At 45.4% G+C, this 16,195-nt stretch overlaps 1 protein-coding gene across 2 annotated transcripts; it reads left to right on the forward strand.

The window, feature by feature from the left end:
- Positions 1–3,147: 3,147 nt before the first annotated feature.
- Positions 3,148–13,614, forward strand: metrnlb (meteorin like, glial cell differentiation regulator b). Of its 2 annotated transcripts, XM_086120969.1 has the most exons (5): positions 3,148–3,383; positions 4,437–4,620; positions 5,818–6,043; positions 10,437–10,496; positions 11,305–13,614. In XM_086120969.1, the coding sequence occupies exons 1-5, from the start codon at positions 3,277–3,279 to the stop codon at positions 11,619–11,621; spliced, it is 894 nt and encodes a 297-aa protein (XP_085977095.1). In that variant the 5' UTR covers positions 3,148–3,276; the 3' UTR covers positions 11,622–13,614. The 2 variants fall into 2 exon arrangements, with proteins under 2 accessions (XP_085977095.1, XP_085977096.1); XM_086120970.1 differs by lacking the exon at positions 10,437–10,496.
- The last annotated feature ends 2,581 nt before the right edge of the window (positions 13,615–16,195 follow it).

A 16,195-nucleotide genomic window follows, 5' to 3' on the forward strand; every position in this document is an offset into this window, starting at 1 on the left:
TAATAAAGCAAAATATGTTGGCGAAATATTACAACACAAACGTGTGCACCGTTGATAGCACTAACAACACAAGGGGTTTCGGAGTAATCCACCACCACTGATGTGTGTCATCCAAGGTCGCTCTGGTGATAACAAAGAAATCTGCTCCCTTTGTTACAAGCTTGTGTACCACCCCAATGATTGAAGTTGTGACTCAACAATAACAGCACTACTTACCATTGCTTTAATGAGTTGAAACCTAATAACTCCTACTTTGTATCAGATGACTAAGTACGCTTCTGCATCTCTCTGATGCACTAAACATACAAAATACAAAATGCTCCCCCGCCCCCTTCGCTACTTCAACTACAATCAAGGTGCCCTTTAGCTGAGTGCTCAAGCTGCATGTGGACCAGGACCACTGCAGCTCAGATGCCCCCTTTTTGTGTGTGTGTGTGTTTTTTTCCTTGAAGGAAAGGGGGGTGTGCTGTGCGTGAGCGTGGAGGAAGTTGGAGCCATGAAAGTTGAAATCAGAGACTTGAGGAATGCATGTGTGTATGTCACCATCAGGAAGCAGTGTGTGGACAGACGGAGTGTTTCCCCGTCATGGGACTGCTTGAAGCGGGCCAGGTGGAACATGGGAGCGGGTCAAATACTTTCTATACTGCAGTGAAGGAGCCGATGAGGTCAAAGCACACATCAGTAGCTTCCTCTGGTGTGGTGGTAGGATGACACTCACTTTCCTATCGCAGCATCAGTCATCAAAGTATCAGTCTGAATCATTTGCCCCCGCCCCTCCATTTTTTATACTTAATTTGAATCCTTCAAGGGGAAATTCAATCCAACTCTGCTATATATTTTGTGCTGCATACCACACAAAGGGTCAGATTCATATCCCTCCAAAAAGTAGTTCCCATTTTTACATTTGCCTTGTGTGGGACTTGAACTGTGGCCCAACATCCTTCGAGATGAGAGATACAATAGTTATACAGTCTGGAAAGGTGACAAAGGTTTTTGTTGGTTTTTTTTTATTTTTTATTATTGTTTGTCAAAATAAGCTTGTAACTTTTTTCAACCTCCACAGATGATAGCACAGCATGAAAAAAAAGATGTCAATGGAAAAAGATAAAGTCAACCATGCATGGCTCAGATCTTGATTGACTGAGATCTTGGGGGCCTGATAAGAAAGAAAACACAGATTCAGATGCAACAGATTCAGAGACGAAAGATATTACACATCCGTGGCCTTATTGAACATAGTTGTCTGATCTTGTCGGCTGAAAAAAAATAAAAGTTGCTGTCCGCCATACTGCTGAGAGGAATGTCCCCTTGAAATAGTGGAAGTGTGTGTGTGTCGAGGGCAGTGCGGTGGTCTTGAGGTATTTCTCGAAACACACTTCATTGCTGTGGCACTCAGTGGGAATGTGACAAGGGGGCAACATGCTTGCCGTTCCGTCTGTTTTCTCACGGGAAAACCGAAGAGGCGTATAGAGCACACGTGTGACTTTTCCTTGTGTCTTTCCCCGCCCCCCCCACCCCCACCCCCCACTCATCGTGTTGAGATCTGTAATTTCTGTACTCTGTACAATTTGAGTGCTAATAGTTAATTGTCATATCACTGAATTTCTGTTCTCATCCTGCCTGCGCATTAATTTAGTGTCATTCCATGTGGTAGTTCGCCCAATGAAAATATATGCAAACAGTAGCGTGCAAAAGTTTTAGGTCATTAGGTATTTTGGTATTTTTGAATGACATTTCACAGTAGACATTTTGACATAGTCAGCGGGTTTACACAGTCGTACAAAACTCTAATGGGGTGGTGTGGCTCATAGAACTCGCTAAATTTAGGTGGGGACAGGACATACTGCAAGGTCCATAAATATTGGGACATCCACACAATTTTCATCTTTTTGGCTGGAATCACCACCACAACAGAGCCATTTACTATGTTTGTTCTGCCTGTCACAGGCAAAGCTGGATGAACCATTCATTCATTCATTTTCCGATCCGCTTCAACCTCACAAGGCTTACGGGGGGTGCTGGAGCCGATCCCAGCTGTCTTAGGCGGGGGACGCCCTGAACCGGTTGCCAGCCAATCGCAGGGCACACAGAGACGAACAATCATCCAAACTCACACTCACACGTAGGGACAATTTGGAGTGTCCTTGGTGTGAGTGCATGCATGTTTTTTGGAATGTGGGAGGAAACCGGAGTACCCGGAAAAAACCCACGAAGGCCCGGGGAGAACATGCAAACTCCACACAGGGAGGCCGGAGCTGGGATTGAACCGGTACCTCTGCACTGTGAGGTTGACACGCTAACCACTGGACCACCAACAACCAAGATTACTTATTTTGCCGGCGGAATTACATGAAATTGGATACTTTCCCACACCACACCTGAGAATGATTTTTGATGATCACACATGGGTTGGGAATCATAATATTCTAGACATTCCAACAAAAACACCTTCCGGTATCTCAGTGGTGAAAGTAAAACACTTTGGTCTAATTTGGGTTGAAAGCAGATGTGGCAAAATTAGCCACACTAGGTACATATACATGTGTGTGTGTGGGGGGGGGGGGATACAATTGTAGAAGTACCGATTCAAGTCCTTTTCTTAAGTGAAAGTTAAAAAAGTACAGGACTCTAAGATGTACAAAAGTAAAAAATGATTTTCTGCTGACAATACCAATTTTGATTGGTATTGGACAACTGCACAATGAAAAAGAAACAAAAATATCCTTCTGCGCTCACAATATTTTCCCTCTTATTAAAATTCATAGTGCTCCTATGAAGAGGGAAAACCTAGTTAGCACTGTCTCAGGCTTTCATGCCATCAAAACAAGTTTTGTCATCTCCGCTAAAGTTGTGAACTGAAAACAAAAGCTACATTAGATGATAATATCTGAAAAAATGTATCTGTTATAGGCTTAATCCGATTAGACAGCTACTTTTGTTTTGAGTATTTTGGTCAACAGGTCCTGGTGCTGAGTCGTTTTTTACTTTGCTAACTCCACACACAATTTTGCAGTTACACGCGCACTGCTGTCACGGGATGGTGTGGGCGTGGCTTGTCGTGAGTACTCGCGTGTCCTGGCACGCGCCCACCGTGCACGTGCAGGAAAACGTATTTAAACGAGCGGGTGGCGCGCACACGCCGCCACCAAGCAGACACACGAACTTTTTGAGCCTGCAATCCGCCATGTAGTTGACGCGATCGTTCTACCGTACGTGGAGCTCGGTTCTTGCGGTTCGGAGCGGCAGAGTACAGTGGAGTGGATCCGGGAGGCCAGCATGATCCGGCCGTGGAGTGCACTGCACTGGGTCACGATGGCGCTTGTCTACCGGGCCTTGTGGACCGCAGCTCAGTATTCCAGCGATCAGTGCAGCTGGCGAGGGAGGTAAGGATGGAGTCGAGCCCAGCAAAACACACACGATGCGCGCAGTGACGAGCACAAGTTCAACTTTTCACTCATCTCGCTATGTTGTTCATTTATTTCTCAATATTTACACATTTGCTTGTTTTGTCTTTTTCAAGGCATGTATGGCGTATGTGCGTATCGCTCTGCTTTTCAATGGAACGGGCAGGCTGCTCGATTCAAGGCTTATGAAAGGGGATTTGTTTTCGTTCTTTGTTCTTTAAAGTGGATTTTGGCGGGCAGTCTTTCCATTTTTTTTTTATTGAGCCGAGGCACATACTTTACGTGAGAAAAACCCACAACGCACCAGTAAACAAAATGTGGCCCAAAAGTCGAAGCACGGGTTAATTAAGTAGCCACCATCTGCAAAGTGATGGCTTTAATTGCTCTGTCTCTCACTTTATGGTGCTGCTATAAACGTATCAACGAAGATTATCTCTCTCTGGCCAAGATTCACCCCGTGCAATATGCATATAAAATGACCCAAATGAGTTACTTTTCTTCTTCCGCCTCTCTCCAAGGACAGAAAATGTCCATATGGGCTTTATGTAGACCTCAGAGTTTTGTCTCTGCGTGCTTGTTTAGATCTGACTAATATATAACATAAATCTGTCTTTGAGGATCGAGGATCTGCTTCTGATCAAATCTTGCACAGCTGCCCCTAACTGTGGTGCTTGTTTTAGATTGACATGTTCTGTGAAAACCTAATTAGCTAATCTAAAATGTTGAAATGCAATCCACGGGGCCCAGCACAGGAATGTCTAATCTCCAGTTCCTATCTTAAGTAAATAAAACCATATGGAGCCTTTGATCACTTGTCCAAGTTGTCTCCCTCCTAAAGTTATAAAAGAATGCAAGGCAGGACTTCACATGTGGTTCTGTAACCTTTATCTGACTTCTAACAACTTAATAACCCCCTGTCATTTGGCTGTTGAGGTTACTGGTGCATGCTGACCACATCAGTAGAAGAGAGAAATTTTGTCATTATCTTTACGCCCCATGAACGGAATGTTTTTTTTTTCTTCTCTCTTTTAGCGGTCTGAGCCACGAGTTGCATCGCAGAGATGTGGAGCAGGTCTATTTACGCTGCTCCCAGGGCTCGCTGGAGTGGCTATACCCGACTGGTGCCATCATCGTCAACCTGCGTCCAAACACAGAACCCTCATCGGCAGACATGGCAGGTCTCCATGTGTGCATCAAACCTCAGCATCACTCGCAGGTAGTGTCTTTACTTTAGAGACAGTGGTACATTGACTTACCAGTTTAATATGTTCCGTGGCCATGCTTCCATTTAGATCACTTGCATTGCAAATCAACTTTCCCCACTGAAATGAATGGAGATGCAGTTAATCTGTTGCAGCCAATTTAAAAAAATAAAAATAAAAAAATCAACAAATTTTACGTAATATTTTTAATGGGAAGAATAGACCTGTGCAGATGAGTTGCAACAATTTATCAACACCTCATTGATTATCATTTGAATTGCTAATTATTTTTGATAATCAATGAATTGTTTAGAGACCTTGTTAAACTGAAAATTATCCAAATTGACTCCTCTATACACCTGGCTTATGATTTGAAGCATTAATTTTAGGCTTTACACGGAGGATTGTGGGAGTCTGTCACCGATCCAATCACAAGACGGAGCAACGTATCTAATTTATTTATTTACTGCACATATTGTAGAACATCAGATTAAGAATTGGTTCCATGAGTCAGTTTGTCACCTGAAACTTTTTTTTTTAATTGAAACTACATAAATCACAAATAGAACATGAAAACCTACATGATCGAGCATGCAGGGGCGTAACTTCCACAAACACGCGACAAGGCTAAGAATATACTCGTTTTCAAACTCAAACATATACAATGACTAGAGTGTCCCCGGGGTAAATGAGATGATGTTGTCTGAGCTGTTTTAAATCACGTCTCTGATCAATGATGAATTACGACGTTCCATCGAAAAACATTTGTATAAAATGCAAACTATCGTCCAACCCGATCTCGTCGATTAGATCCGTGGAAAGTGTGGTTAATTCAATCGCCGTCTTCCGCCGCTTCTTTCTCAACATTCACTTTTTGAGGTCCCATGGTTAGATAAAAGAAATTTGACAAATTACTGCGGGTATTTTAATAACGCAAAGTACAAGCACAAAACACAATAAATACTTTTCAGTGCATGTAACCACTGATGGTGGCCAAATGTTGACAAGCTGGCGCCATATGGTTATTTATTTGGTGTCTGAAGCTCACTCATGAGGCAAATTTTTTGCTTCATCATAACCCGAAAAAATAGACTTGGCGACGACTCATAATTGAAAACCTTGTAAACTGGGCACACTTTAATCAAGGTACCACTGTCCAAAGCATGTCCATTAGGAAGCATATGCACTAATGCTGTGTGTCTTCAAAAAAGGGTTCTCATTTGTATTTGGAGCACACTGGCGATCTGAGGCTGCTGATGGCCGAGAGCGACCAGCCGCAGAGAAAAATACGTTGTTTCAGCCTCACCGACGGAGCTCTGTTTGTGGAGGCCGTCCACCAGGCAGACATCAGTCGGAGGATAACGGCTTTCCAGTACGAACTGGTGTCCAGCCGAGGTCCCGGAGCGCACTTGTACCCACACCTTCACCCTGGTTTTGGTAAGAAAATTCCACCTTGTTATATGCAGTTTATCATGTGTGATGCAGACCCACACGCAAAAGGTGAAAATATGCAATATATAGAAACAATGTAAAGAACTCTAATTTAAAAAAAAAAACATAATACACAATGTCGTTTTACCCTTGCCGAATACTTTAAAAATATTGAAACTTATGAAAGCACACCTCAGCTAGTAAAACGCAATACTTTAAGTAGGTGTGAAAGGACTCCTTCCACTGAATTTCAAAACCAGGACGTGACTGAGCCCCTCCGTGAGTCGTCACCTTACCGTGGTGGAGGGGTTTGTGTGTCCCAATGATCCTAGGAGCTAAGTTGTCTGGGGCTTTATGCCCCTGGCAGGGTCACCCATGGCAAACAGGTTCTAGGTGAGGGGCCAGACAAAGCACGGCTCAAAGACCCCTTATGAAGAGCAAAATATATGGACCAAGGTTTCCCTTGCCCGGACGCGGGTCACCGGGGCCCCCCTCTGGAGCCAGGCCTGGAGGTGGGGCTCGTTGGCAAGCGCCTGGTGGCCGGGCCTACACCCATGGGGCCCGGCCGGGCACAGCCCGAAGAGGCAACGTGGGTCCCCCTTCCCATGGGCTCACCACCCATGAGAGGGGCCAAAGGGGTCGGGTGCAATGTGAGCTGGGCGGCAGCCAAAGGCGGGGACCCTGGCGGTCCGATCCTCGGCTGCAGAAGCTAGCTCTTGGGACATGGAATGTCACCTCTCTGGCAGGGAAGGAGCCCGAGCTGGTGTGTGAGGCAGAGAATTTCCGACTGGATATAGTCGGACTTGCCTCCACACACAGCCTGGGTTCTGGTACCAGTTCTCTCGAGAGGGGTTGGACTCTCTTCCACTCTGGAGTTGCTCAAGGTGAGAGGCGCAGAGCAGGTGTGGGCATACTCATTGCCCCCCGGCTCAGTGCCTGTACATTGGGGTTCACACCGGTAGACGAGAGGGTTGCCTCCCTCCGCCTTCGGGTGGGTGGACGGGTCCTGACTGTTGTTTGTGCATATGCACCAAACAGCAGCTCAGCATACCCACCCTTTTTGGAGTCCTTGGAGGGTGTGCTGGAGAGTACTCCTGCTGGGGACTCCCTTGTTCTGCTGGGGGACTTCAATGCTCACGTGGGCAATGACAGTGAGACCTGGAGGGGCGTGATTGGGAGGAACGGCCCCCCCGATCAGAACTCGAGTGGTGTTTTGTTATTGGACTTCTGTGCTCGCCACGGATTGTCCATAACGAACACCTTGTTCAAACATAAGGGTGTCCATATGTGCACTTGGCACCAGGACACCCTAGGCCGCAGTTCGATGATCGACTTTGTAGTTGTATCATCGGATTTGCGGCCGCATGTTCTGGACACTCGGGTGAAGAGAGGGGCGGAGCTGTCAACTGATCACCACCTGGTGGTGAGTAGGCTCCGCTGGTGGGGGAAGATGCCAGTCCGTCCTGGCAGACCCAAACGTATTGTGAGGGTTTGTTGGGAGCGTCTGGCGGAATCCCCTGTCAGAAGGAGTTTCAACTCCCACCTCCGACAGAGCTTTTCCCATGTTCCGGGGGAGGCGGGGGACATTGAGCCCGAGTGGACCATGTTCCGTGCCTCTATTGTTGAGGCGGCCAATCTGAGTTGTGGCCGTAAGGTGGTTGGTGCCTGTCGTGGCGGCAACCCCCGTACTCGCTGGTGGACACCAGCAGTAAGGGATGCCGTCAAGCTGAAGAAGGAGTCCTATCGAGTCTTTATGGCCTGTGGGACCCCAGAGGCAGCTGACGGGTATCGACTGGCCAAGCGGAACGCAGCTTCGGTGGTCGCCGAGGCAAAAACCCGAGCGTGGGAAGAGTTCGGTGAGGCCATGGAAGCCGACTTCCGGGCGGCTTCGAGGAAATTCTGGGTCCACCATCCGACGTCTCAGGAGGGGGAAGCAGTGCACCACTAACACTGTGTACAGTGGGGATGGGGCGCTGCTGACTTCGACTCGGGACGTTGTGAATCGGTGGGCAGAGTACTTCGAAGACCTCCTCAACTCCACCAACACGCCTTCCTTGGAGGAAGCAGAGCCTGGGGACTCTGAGGTGGGCTCTCCTATCTCTGTGGTTGAAGTCACCGATGTGGTTAAAAAGCTCCTCGGTGGCAAGGCCCCGGGGGTGGATGAGATCCGCCCGGAGTTCCTCAAGGCTCTGGATGCTGTGGGGCTGTCCTGGTTGACACGCCTCTGCAACATCGCGTGGTCAACAGGGATAGTGCCTCTGGATTGGCAGACCGGGGTGGTAGTCCCTCTTTTTAAAAAGGGGGACCGGAGGGTGTGTTCCAACTACAGAGGGATCACACTCCTCAGCCTCCCTGGTAAGGTCTATTCAGGGGTGCTGGAGAGGAGGGTCCGTCAGGAAGTCGAGCCTCAGATTGAGGAGGAGCAGTGTGGTTTTCGTCCCGGCCGTGGAACAGTGGACCAGCTCTACACCCTTAGCAGGGTCCTCGAGGGTATGTGGGAATTCACCCAACCAGTCTACATGTGTTTTGTGGACTTGGAGAAGGCGTTTGACCGTGTCCCTCGGGGAGTTCTGTGGGGGGTGCTTCGTGGGTATGGGGTACCGAACCCCCTGATACGGGCTGTTCGGTCACTATACCACCGATGTCAGAGTTTGGTTCGCATTGCCGGCAGTAAGTCGGAATCGTTTCCAGTGGGGGTAGGACTCCGCCAAGGCTGCCCTTTGTCGCCGATTCTGTTCATAACCTTTATGGACAGAATTTCTAGGCGCAGCCGAAGCGTTGAGGGGATCCGTTTTGGGGGCCTCAGTATTGCATCCCTGCTTTTTGCAGATGATGTGGTGCTGTTGGCTCCTTCAAACGGGGCTCTCCAACTCTCACTGGAGCATTTCGCGGCCGAGTGTGAAGCGGTTGGGATGAAGATCAGCACCTCCAAATCTGAAACCATGGTCCTCAGTCGGAAAAGGGTGGAGTGTCCCCTCCGGGTCGGGGAGGAGATCTTGCCCCAAGTGGAGGAGTTCAAGTATCTTGGGGTCTTGTTCACGAGTGGGGGCAGGAGGGAGCGGGAGATCGACAGGCGGATCGGTGCAGCGTCTGCTGTGATGCGGACGTTGTATCGGTCTGTCGTGGTGAAGAAGGAGCTGAGCCAAAGGGCGAAGCTCTCAATTTACCGGTCGATCTACGTTCCAACCCTCATCTATGGTCACGAGCTATGGGTCGTGACCGAAAGAACGAGATCCCGGATACAAGCGGCCGAAATGAGTTTTCTCCGCAGGGTGTCCGGGCTCTCCCTTAGAGATAAGGTGAGAAGCTCGGTCATCCGGGAGGGGCTCAGAGTCGAGCCGCTTCTCCTCCACATCGAGAGGAGCCAGATGAGGTGGCTTGGGCATCTGATTCGGATGCCCCCTGAGCGCCTCCCTGGTGAGGTGTTCCGGGCATGTCCCACCGGGAGGAGACCCCGAGGAAGACCCAGGACACGCTGGAGAGACTATGTCACCCAGCTGGCCTGGGAACGTCTCGGGATCCCCCGGGGAGAGCTGGAAGAAGTAGCTAGAGAGAGGGAAGTCTGGGCTTCCCTGCTAAAGCTGTTGCCCCCGCGACCCGGCCCCGGATAAGCGGTAGATGATGGATGGATGGATGGATGGACGTGACTGAGTCAAATTTAGTGTTTGCTCACTGAGGTTGGCCCTTTTGGGCTACGATGTTATTACTGAACATTTAAAAAACACATTTTTTGATGCACAAAAGTATTAGTTGAATGTTTGTGTTCCAGCACACAATAAGAGATTTTGCAGAGGGCCCAATTCGCTTTGATGAGTTTGCACCATGAAATTCATTGTCGACACAAGTCACAAAAACAGCTGTCACAAGTCAAGAACGTGTTAGTTTTCACAAAGTCCGTTATTATGTAGTTGTCCTCAATTTGTCGGTGATCATCTCTAATGCGATGTTAATCTGCTCCGCGCAGGCCTGTCTAGTCAGTGATGTGAGCGAAGGTGACAGGACAAAATTGGGTGGTTTTGTGTGCGAGAGGCCATTTTGCCCGTTTCAGCCATCTCACCTAGCATGAATGACTCCCCTGCCCCCCGCCATCTCGTCTCAGCCAGACTTGTGAAAATAAACAGGCCAATCAAAAGGTCATTTCAGAGTCAAGCACAAGAGTCAAGCACAATCGTCCTTCAGCTGTCAATCAAGAGCAGATGCCCCTCAGATCAGAGCATTTTAGGTAGGCCACCCATAAAAGTGAGGCAGCTTGGCAGCATGGGAGGACGTATGATGTTGTTCTCCCAAATGTCCATCCGTTAAGTACCCAATCAAAGAACCACAACCACACAGTGAGGCGCCTTATGTTGTAGTTGGGAACAATGAGATGCTAATACCGCTTTCCTTTTTTCTACCATAGTCACATGTGAACCGTGTTCGGATGAAGAAGTCCTCTTGGCTGTCTGTATCAGTGACTTTGGTAAATACAAACACTAGATGCACACACACCATATGAAAAATCATTGAGACAACCAATATATTTTTTTATATTGTTGTTTGTGAGTGTCTGAGTACTCAGCTTTGTTAAGAAAAAAAAATTTGCATGTGATAATGACGCACCAAGAACCACTAGCATCTGTTCATGAAAGGGACACACACACAAATACAAAATGAAAACAGTGCCAAGAGCAAATGCTCACTCTGAACTAACCGGCCAATCCCTAAAATCACTCAAATACGACAATACACGATGGTATAATGTTTTATGAAAACATTTCATTTCTTGATATTCTTTTTTCTTTTTTAAATACAAAGCAGTTTTTATCAAAAATGTAACCAAACATTTTGGTGGATTTGGGGTTGGAAAGGATCAATGGCATTTCAATGTATTTGAATGTTAAAAATTGATTTGATATGAGAGGATAGTAAGTTGAGCGTGGTCACCAAGTCCTAAACCAAAATATCACAGGGTATTAAAAAAATGAGAGAGAGGGAGGTAGAGAGGGAGAGAGAAATTTGTGGGCTGCACTTTCTAAGCACTGAATGTATCGATACGCTATATAATAAACCACGAAAATACACTTGTTTAAAAAAAATACAAAATAATGCCGAAAGACCGACTGAAATGAAGTATTTTTTTTTTCCTCAGCACCGCAGCCTTTGTGATTTGGAAACTACATTCTATGACATTTCAATGTAGATTAGAATTTGATTCATTGTTCATCCCCACACTGCACACACCAGCCAACATTGATGCACCGTAAATAAAATGTCTCTGTCGTCTCTAGCGGGCAGCGGCGTCTTTCAAGGCGAGCCGTCGATCACCGGCGAACACTCTCAGGCGCAGCTGACTCTGAATCGGCTCTTCCACCAGAAGAACGTGCTGTTTGTCGGTGGCGGGGCTCGAGTGCGGCGCTGGACAGGGAGCGTCAACGTTCCCACAAAGTGTGGCGTTCCCCACGGAGGGGATGAGTACCTTTTGACCGGCTCGGTCCATTTTGGTGAAGCGTGGCTTGGCTGCGCGCCACGTTACAAGGACTTCTTAACGCTTTACGTCAGAGCTCGGAGAGCAGGAACCAACCCTTGTCACATTGACGCTGACTGAGGGAATGCAAAGTGTTACCGCCTGAAAGCTTGAGAATGGAGGTCACCTTTCAAGTCTGTCACGGAGATACGCCGAGTACCACCTGTGTGGGATCTACAACCTTATATTGTTGCTGTGCAGCAAAACTGTAAACAGTGGCCCTCCGTCAAGTCTTAGTCACCTGCAAAACTCGTGACTTCTTGATGGCAACGGTGGTGTTTCGTCATCTGGTTCCAAGGGAATCAAATGGAATAGCCGAGATAAAGTCAGCATATGACATGATATGGGGAGACTGGACAGAGATGGTCAAAACTTTTCCATGTGGTATTAAGAAATATTTTAAATTGCTATCCGGTTTTTCTAGCATCGTGAATGGGCATCTGTTCATTCATTTTTAGAACTTGCGCGAATTCCTATTTAAGGGAACGTCCTTGCAAGAATATTTAATACTTAACCAATTATCAAATTTTTTAAAAAATCCAGCTTGCTTGATCAAACAACACATGGACTGTGCTAAAGGAAATCCAACATCCTTAGCTCATGTATGTATACTGCACCTCCAGTCACTGAAGCATTGAATGTCGCTGTCATCATAGCTACCAATCAAATTAATTTGGACTTGAATATAATGCTGTCAGTGGTTGTATCACCATGAGAATTTGTAAATCGTTGAGCGTTGAAATGTGAGATATGAAGCACTAACTTACTTACTGGCCTTCCTAAAATAATGGCTCGAATCATGTTTTTAGGGTGTATTTTTTTCAGAAAACATGAAAAACTAAAACAAATATTGAGTATAGTATTATATTTATTCCTAATTTAATTTCTGGGGTACAATTGAAGGATCTCTAAGGATGTGGTTGATTATAGCAGAGATGGCCACTGGTCAGCGTCCTGAGATGTTTCAGGCAAAAAAAAAAAAAAAAAGTGAAAATATGACTTAGGACATGGGTGGGCAAACTATGGCCCGCGGGCCGGATCCGGCCCGTTGGTCTTTTTAATCCGGCCCGCCGAAGATTGGTGCACAATTAAGGTTTGATTGCATTCATTTCGTTTGGACTTTTAATGACAGGTATTTCAACACCAGGCGGCGCAGTTACTTCAAGTTGCAGAGCACAGGGAGGGAGGGGAAGACGAAGAAAGAGGGAGAGAGTAATGACCATGGAAGGGAAAGTGATATGTATCTGATTAAACGAAGCGGGTAACAAAGTACGAAACATTCAGGAGACGCCTGGAGTTGGAAAGACTCAAATCTACGAGACTTTGAAAAACAAGGAAGTGATTCTTACTCAGTCCGATTCTGGCAATTTCCATGCTCAGAGTGAATTGCTTGTGGCTCGAGTAAATGAACATTTCCTAGAATGGTTTGATTGTTATCATGTTAAAAACTTGTCACAGTTAAATGTGTGGAGTGTGAACAACAGGGGGCTCAGTACACATCCTTGAGGAGAACCGGTGCTGAGTGTGATGGTGGAGGAGAATGTTACATTATTACTGGCATACAAAGACATTGTGCTATCTTCTTTATTTTCTATTTCTAACTTTTGGCCCGGCCCTCCACAATATTTTCTGCTTCTCATTTGGCCCCCCCGGGAAAATAATTGCCCACCCCTGACTTAGGCCATTATTTTAAGAAGTTGATGATATTTTCCTCAAGGTGATACTTTGTTCGATCATTCTTGAATTGAAAGTTTGCTTTGTAAAAAGCTCCCTGTAAAAAAAAAAAAAAAACCCCAAAAAAACCTATCTTCTTTCAGAAGTGTACAATATGCAGCTCTGTGAGTCTTGATGGCGTATGTGTTTTTGCAAAGTGTCTATATTTACAGAAAATAACTTTCTTTAAATTGATCGACATGTTTTCAGACCGTTTTTTTGAACACGTGAACTGACTTGGTCATTTACACGCGTCTGATAAATATGAAATACATCATATCAGTTGAGCAAGTACCAAAATGCACAAAAATAAACTTGTTGTAAATTGACTGAGCGGCAATAAAACTTTATGGCATCTTCATTCCTTGCGTGTAACAGTGAATTAAACAATTTGATTTTCCGAAACAGTTTTCTACCCTCGGGGCTCATGAAAGGCCTTTTGTGTATGAATCTGAATTAGAATTGAATTCGTGACAAGGCATATCGTCGTTCAGCAACGACTGTTTACTTGTTAGCCACAAGCAAAGTAACTGCTAACGTGTGATTTTTAGTAGGAAATCACGCCGTTTTTGTTTGGTTTTGTTTTTCTCCAGCAACACAAGCCTGCATGACCTCTGCACAAGCAAATCCTAAAGAAAATGGTGAGTCTTGCCCTGAAACATTCAACTACCATGCAGCCACATTTGCAAAACACCTTTGCTGTGGGATTACTTATGAGCTTGATCAATGCTTTTTGTAAATTGAATGTGCCCAAACTTTTTCCTCCAGGCAATGCAAAATATGAAATGAAGCAGTGGCCACTTTGACATTCTGAAACTTTAATTTATTAAACGCTAAAATCTTTTTTATATGTAAAAAAATAGTATTTAGAAAATTTGACATCATAGCTTTCTGTTACAGGTGATAAGCAAATAGTATATTTTAGGATTTCGGGTGGTCCGTGACCCCATTTCCCACCCAAATGGATCGGCCCATCTGCAGCAGATCTCCACGTGCAGCAGAATGAAAAGCAAACCATTTCTTTTCTCCTGAGACTAAATGATCTCTATTCAATGGGGCTGTATAAAGACCTTTGCGGTACTCCAAAATGTTCCTGATAGTACCAAGTCAGGGGTGTCTCACCAGTGGCTGATGTGAGTTTTCCAACCCACCCCAAATTCGACACCCACACTTCACCCTTTCACTCCTTTGCTATTTTTTTTAAGTAGTCCTGCCGGCTGGGTCAAAAGTTATATTCGGCACTTGTGCCGGTGGCTGCTTAAAAAAAAAAATAAAAAAATGACAGCAGGCAGCAAATGGCCTGTGGAGCAGACTTTGGATACCCCTGGACATACAATGTGTCATAGACTGTATCTGACTTTCGAGAAAGTATTGTGATACTGAAAAGGATCAAGAGGATAAAAACGTGAAAAGACCCAGGTAATTGGTTGGTCTCACTATAGTTACTTTAAACACATTTGATATTGAGTTTATGTATTGGTAATTATTACAATTACCAATACTTATTGGAGGATTGTAAACAGTTTATGGTCATATGGTTTTCTAGTCATCAAGTAAATGTAACAAGGTGCGAAGACAAGTGACAGGAAGCAACCAAGAATAGACATAACATAGTCTGAAGGTTGGAGGAAGGCCCTGAAGACTTGAGAGGATTATCTCTGTATGACACCCTACTCTGCTTCATATTTGGGCGTGAGGGTCAGTTAGCCCTGGCTTGTTGTTTAAGAAAACTTTGGGGCACAAGTGTCTTGTGTATTGCTCACATGTCAACAAGCAGATAAACAAGCACCAGCTGGCCTGCGCCCACCCTTGGCAATTTCCCCCTGGCAACAAGCCCAGCTCCCCTTTGCATCCTTCCTAATTTGGGACACACTTATCCCTCTGCTCAGGGTTCTGACAGCTAACCTTTGCGTGTGTGAGGAATGGAAACAGTTAGACTTGGAGTATGTGAAAGACACAGCTGTGTGGTCAGCTAGAGGCCAGGGAATGGCTGAGATCAGGGAAAATATCAGCGCATGCTCCTGGTGTACCACCGACACGACCGTGCGAGTTTAAGATGCACCCGCCAGGGCATGACTGGGTCAGCAGTTTTAAAAGGTGGCAAAATATTTTAGCCTGTAAGTATATACGTCTGGTTTCCATTGGGTCTCTGAGAACCACATATTGACAAATGCAAAGACTTAACTTGAGATCAACTTCCACAGAATGTTGCAGGGTATTCCAAGTGTGCAAGTGTGTTGGAATGGGCCAGTAATAAATTTTGCTGGGGGCTGAATAACTCAGTATAAAAGCCTATATGAAGTGGATTTTTTTTTAAAGGGAAAAAACAGTCTGGACAACCTTGCATTTTATGCCAATAACAAAATCTCCCAAACACCTGTGGGAAACAAAAGTTCAACTTTCTGGCCTTAATTCCAAAAGTCACCAAAACTGGAGGGAAGCATGTTGGTAGCAGCATCATGTTTTGGGATTGTTTTTCTTCAGATGGGAGCCTTAGTCAAGGTTGAGGGAATTATAAACAGTTGCAAATACTGTAATCGACATGTCAAAGTTACGAACGGTGTACAGTGAACAAAACTGAGCTGTGGGGTTTTTTATACTGTGTTCAGGTCTAATTATTCAAATTAAAAAAATATTTTTGTCATGTTGTTTTAAATGGTACTATTCAGTTACATTATTAGATATTAGCTTGTCATCCATCATTCCAATTTTAGTATTTGCAAAACCGTAGCAACGCAGCCGTGTTGTTTTCTTGTTTATTTTATTCAAAATTCGTTTTTCACATTTCAAGGTATATATCTGGATATCTTAAGTGGGGGGGGGGGGGTAAACTGAACATTATTGTTGTTTTTGCACTACAAATATAATTTTTACTCATCACTGTCACTGATTTTTGAAACCCAAAAAATAATGTCACCTTTACAGTAAATGCTTGGCTCCTG

The sequence above is a fragment of the Hippocampus guttulatus genome, chromosome 9 (genome assembly GCF_054856545.1).
Source record: "Hippocampus guttulatus isolate MCC_2025c chromosome 9, RoL_Hgut_1.0, whole genome shotgun sequence".
Classification (NCBI taxonomy): Eukaryota; Metazoa; Chordata; class Actinopteri; order Syngnathiformes; family Syngnathidae; genus Hippocampus; species Hippocampus guttulatus.

Coding starts and splice junctions, on each gene's coding strand:
- metrnlb (XM_086120969.1), top strand. CDS start 3,277: ATGATCCGGCCGTGGAGTGCACTGCACTGGGTCACGATGGCGCTTGTC. Junction 4,621..5,817: donor AACCTCAGCATCACTCGCAG/GTAGTGTCTTTA, acceptor TCTTCAAAAAAG/GGTTCTCATTTGTATTTGGA. Junction 6,044..10,436: donor ACACCTTCACCCTGGTTTTG/GTAAGAAAATTC, acceptor TTTCTACCATAG/TCACATGTGAACCGTGTTCG.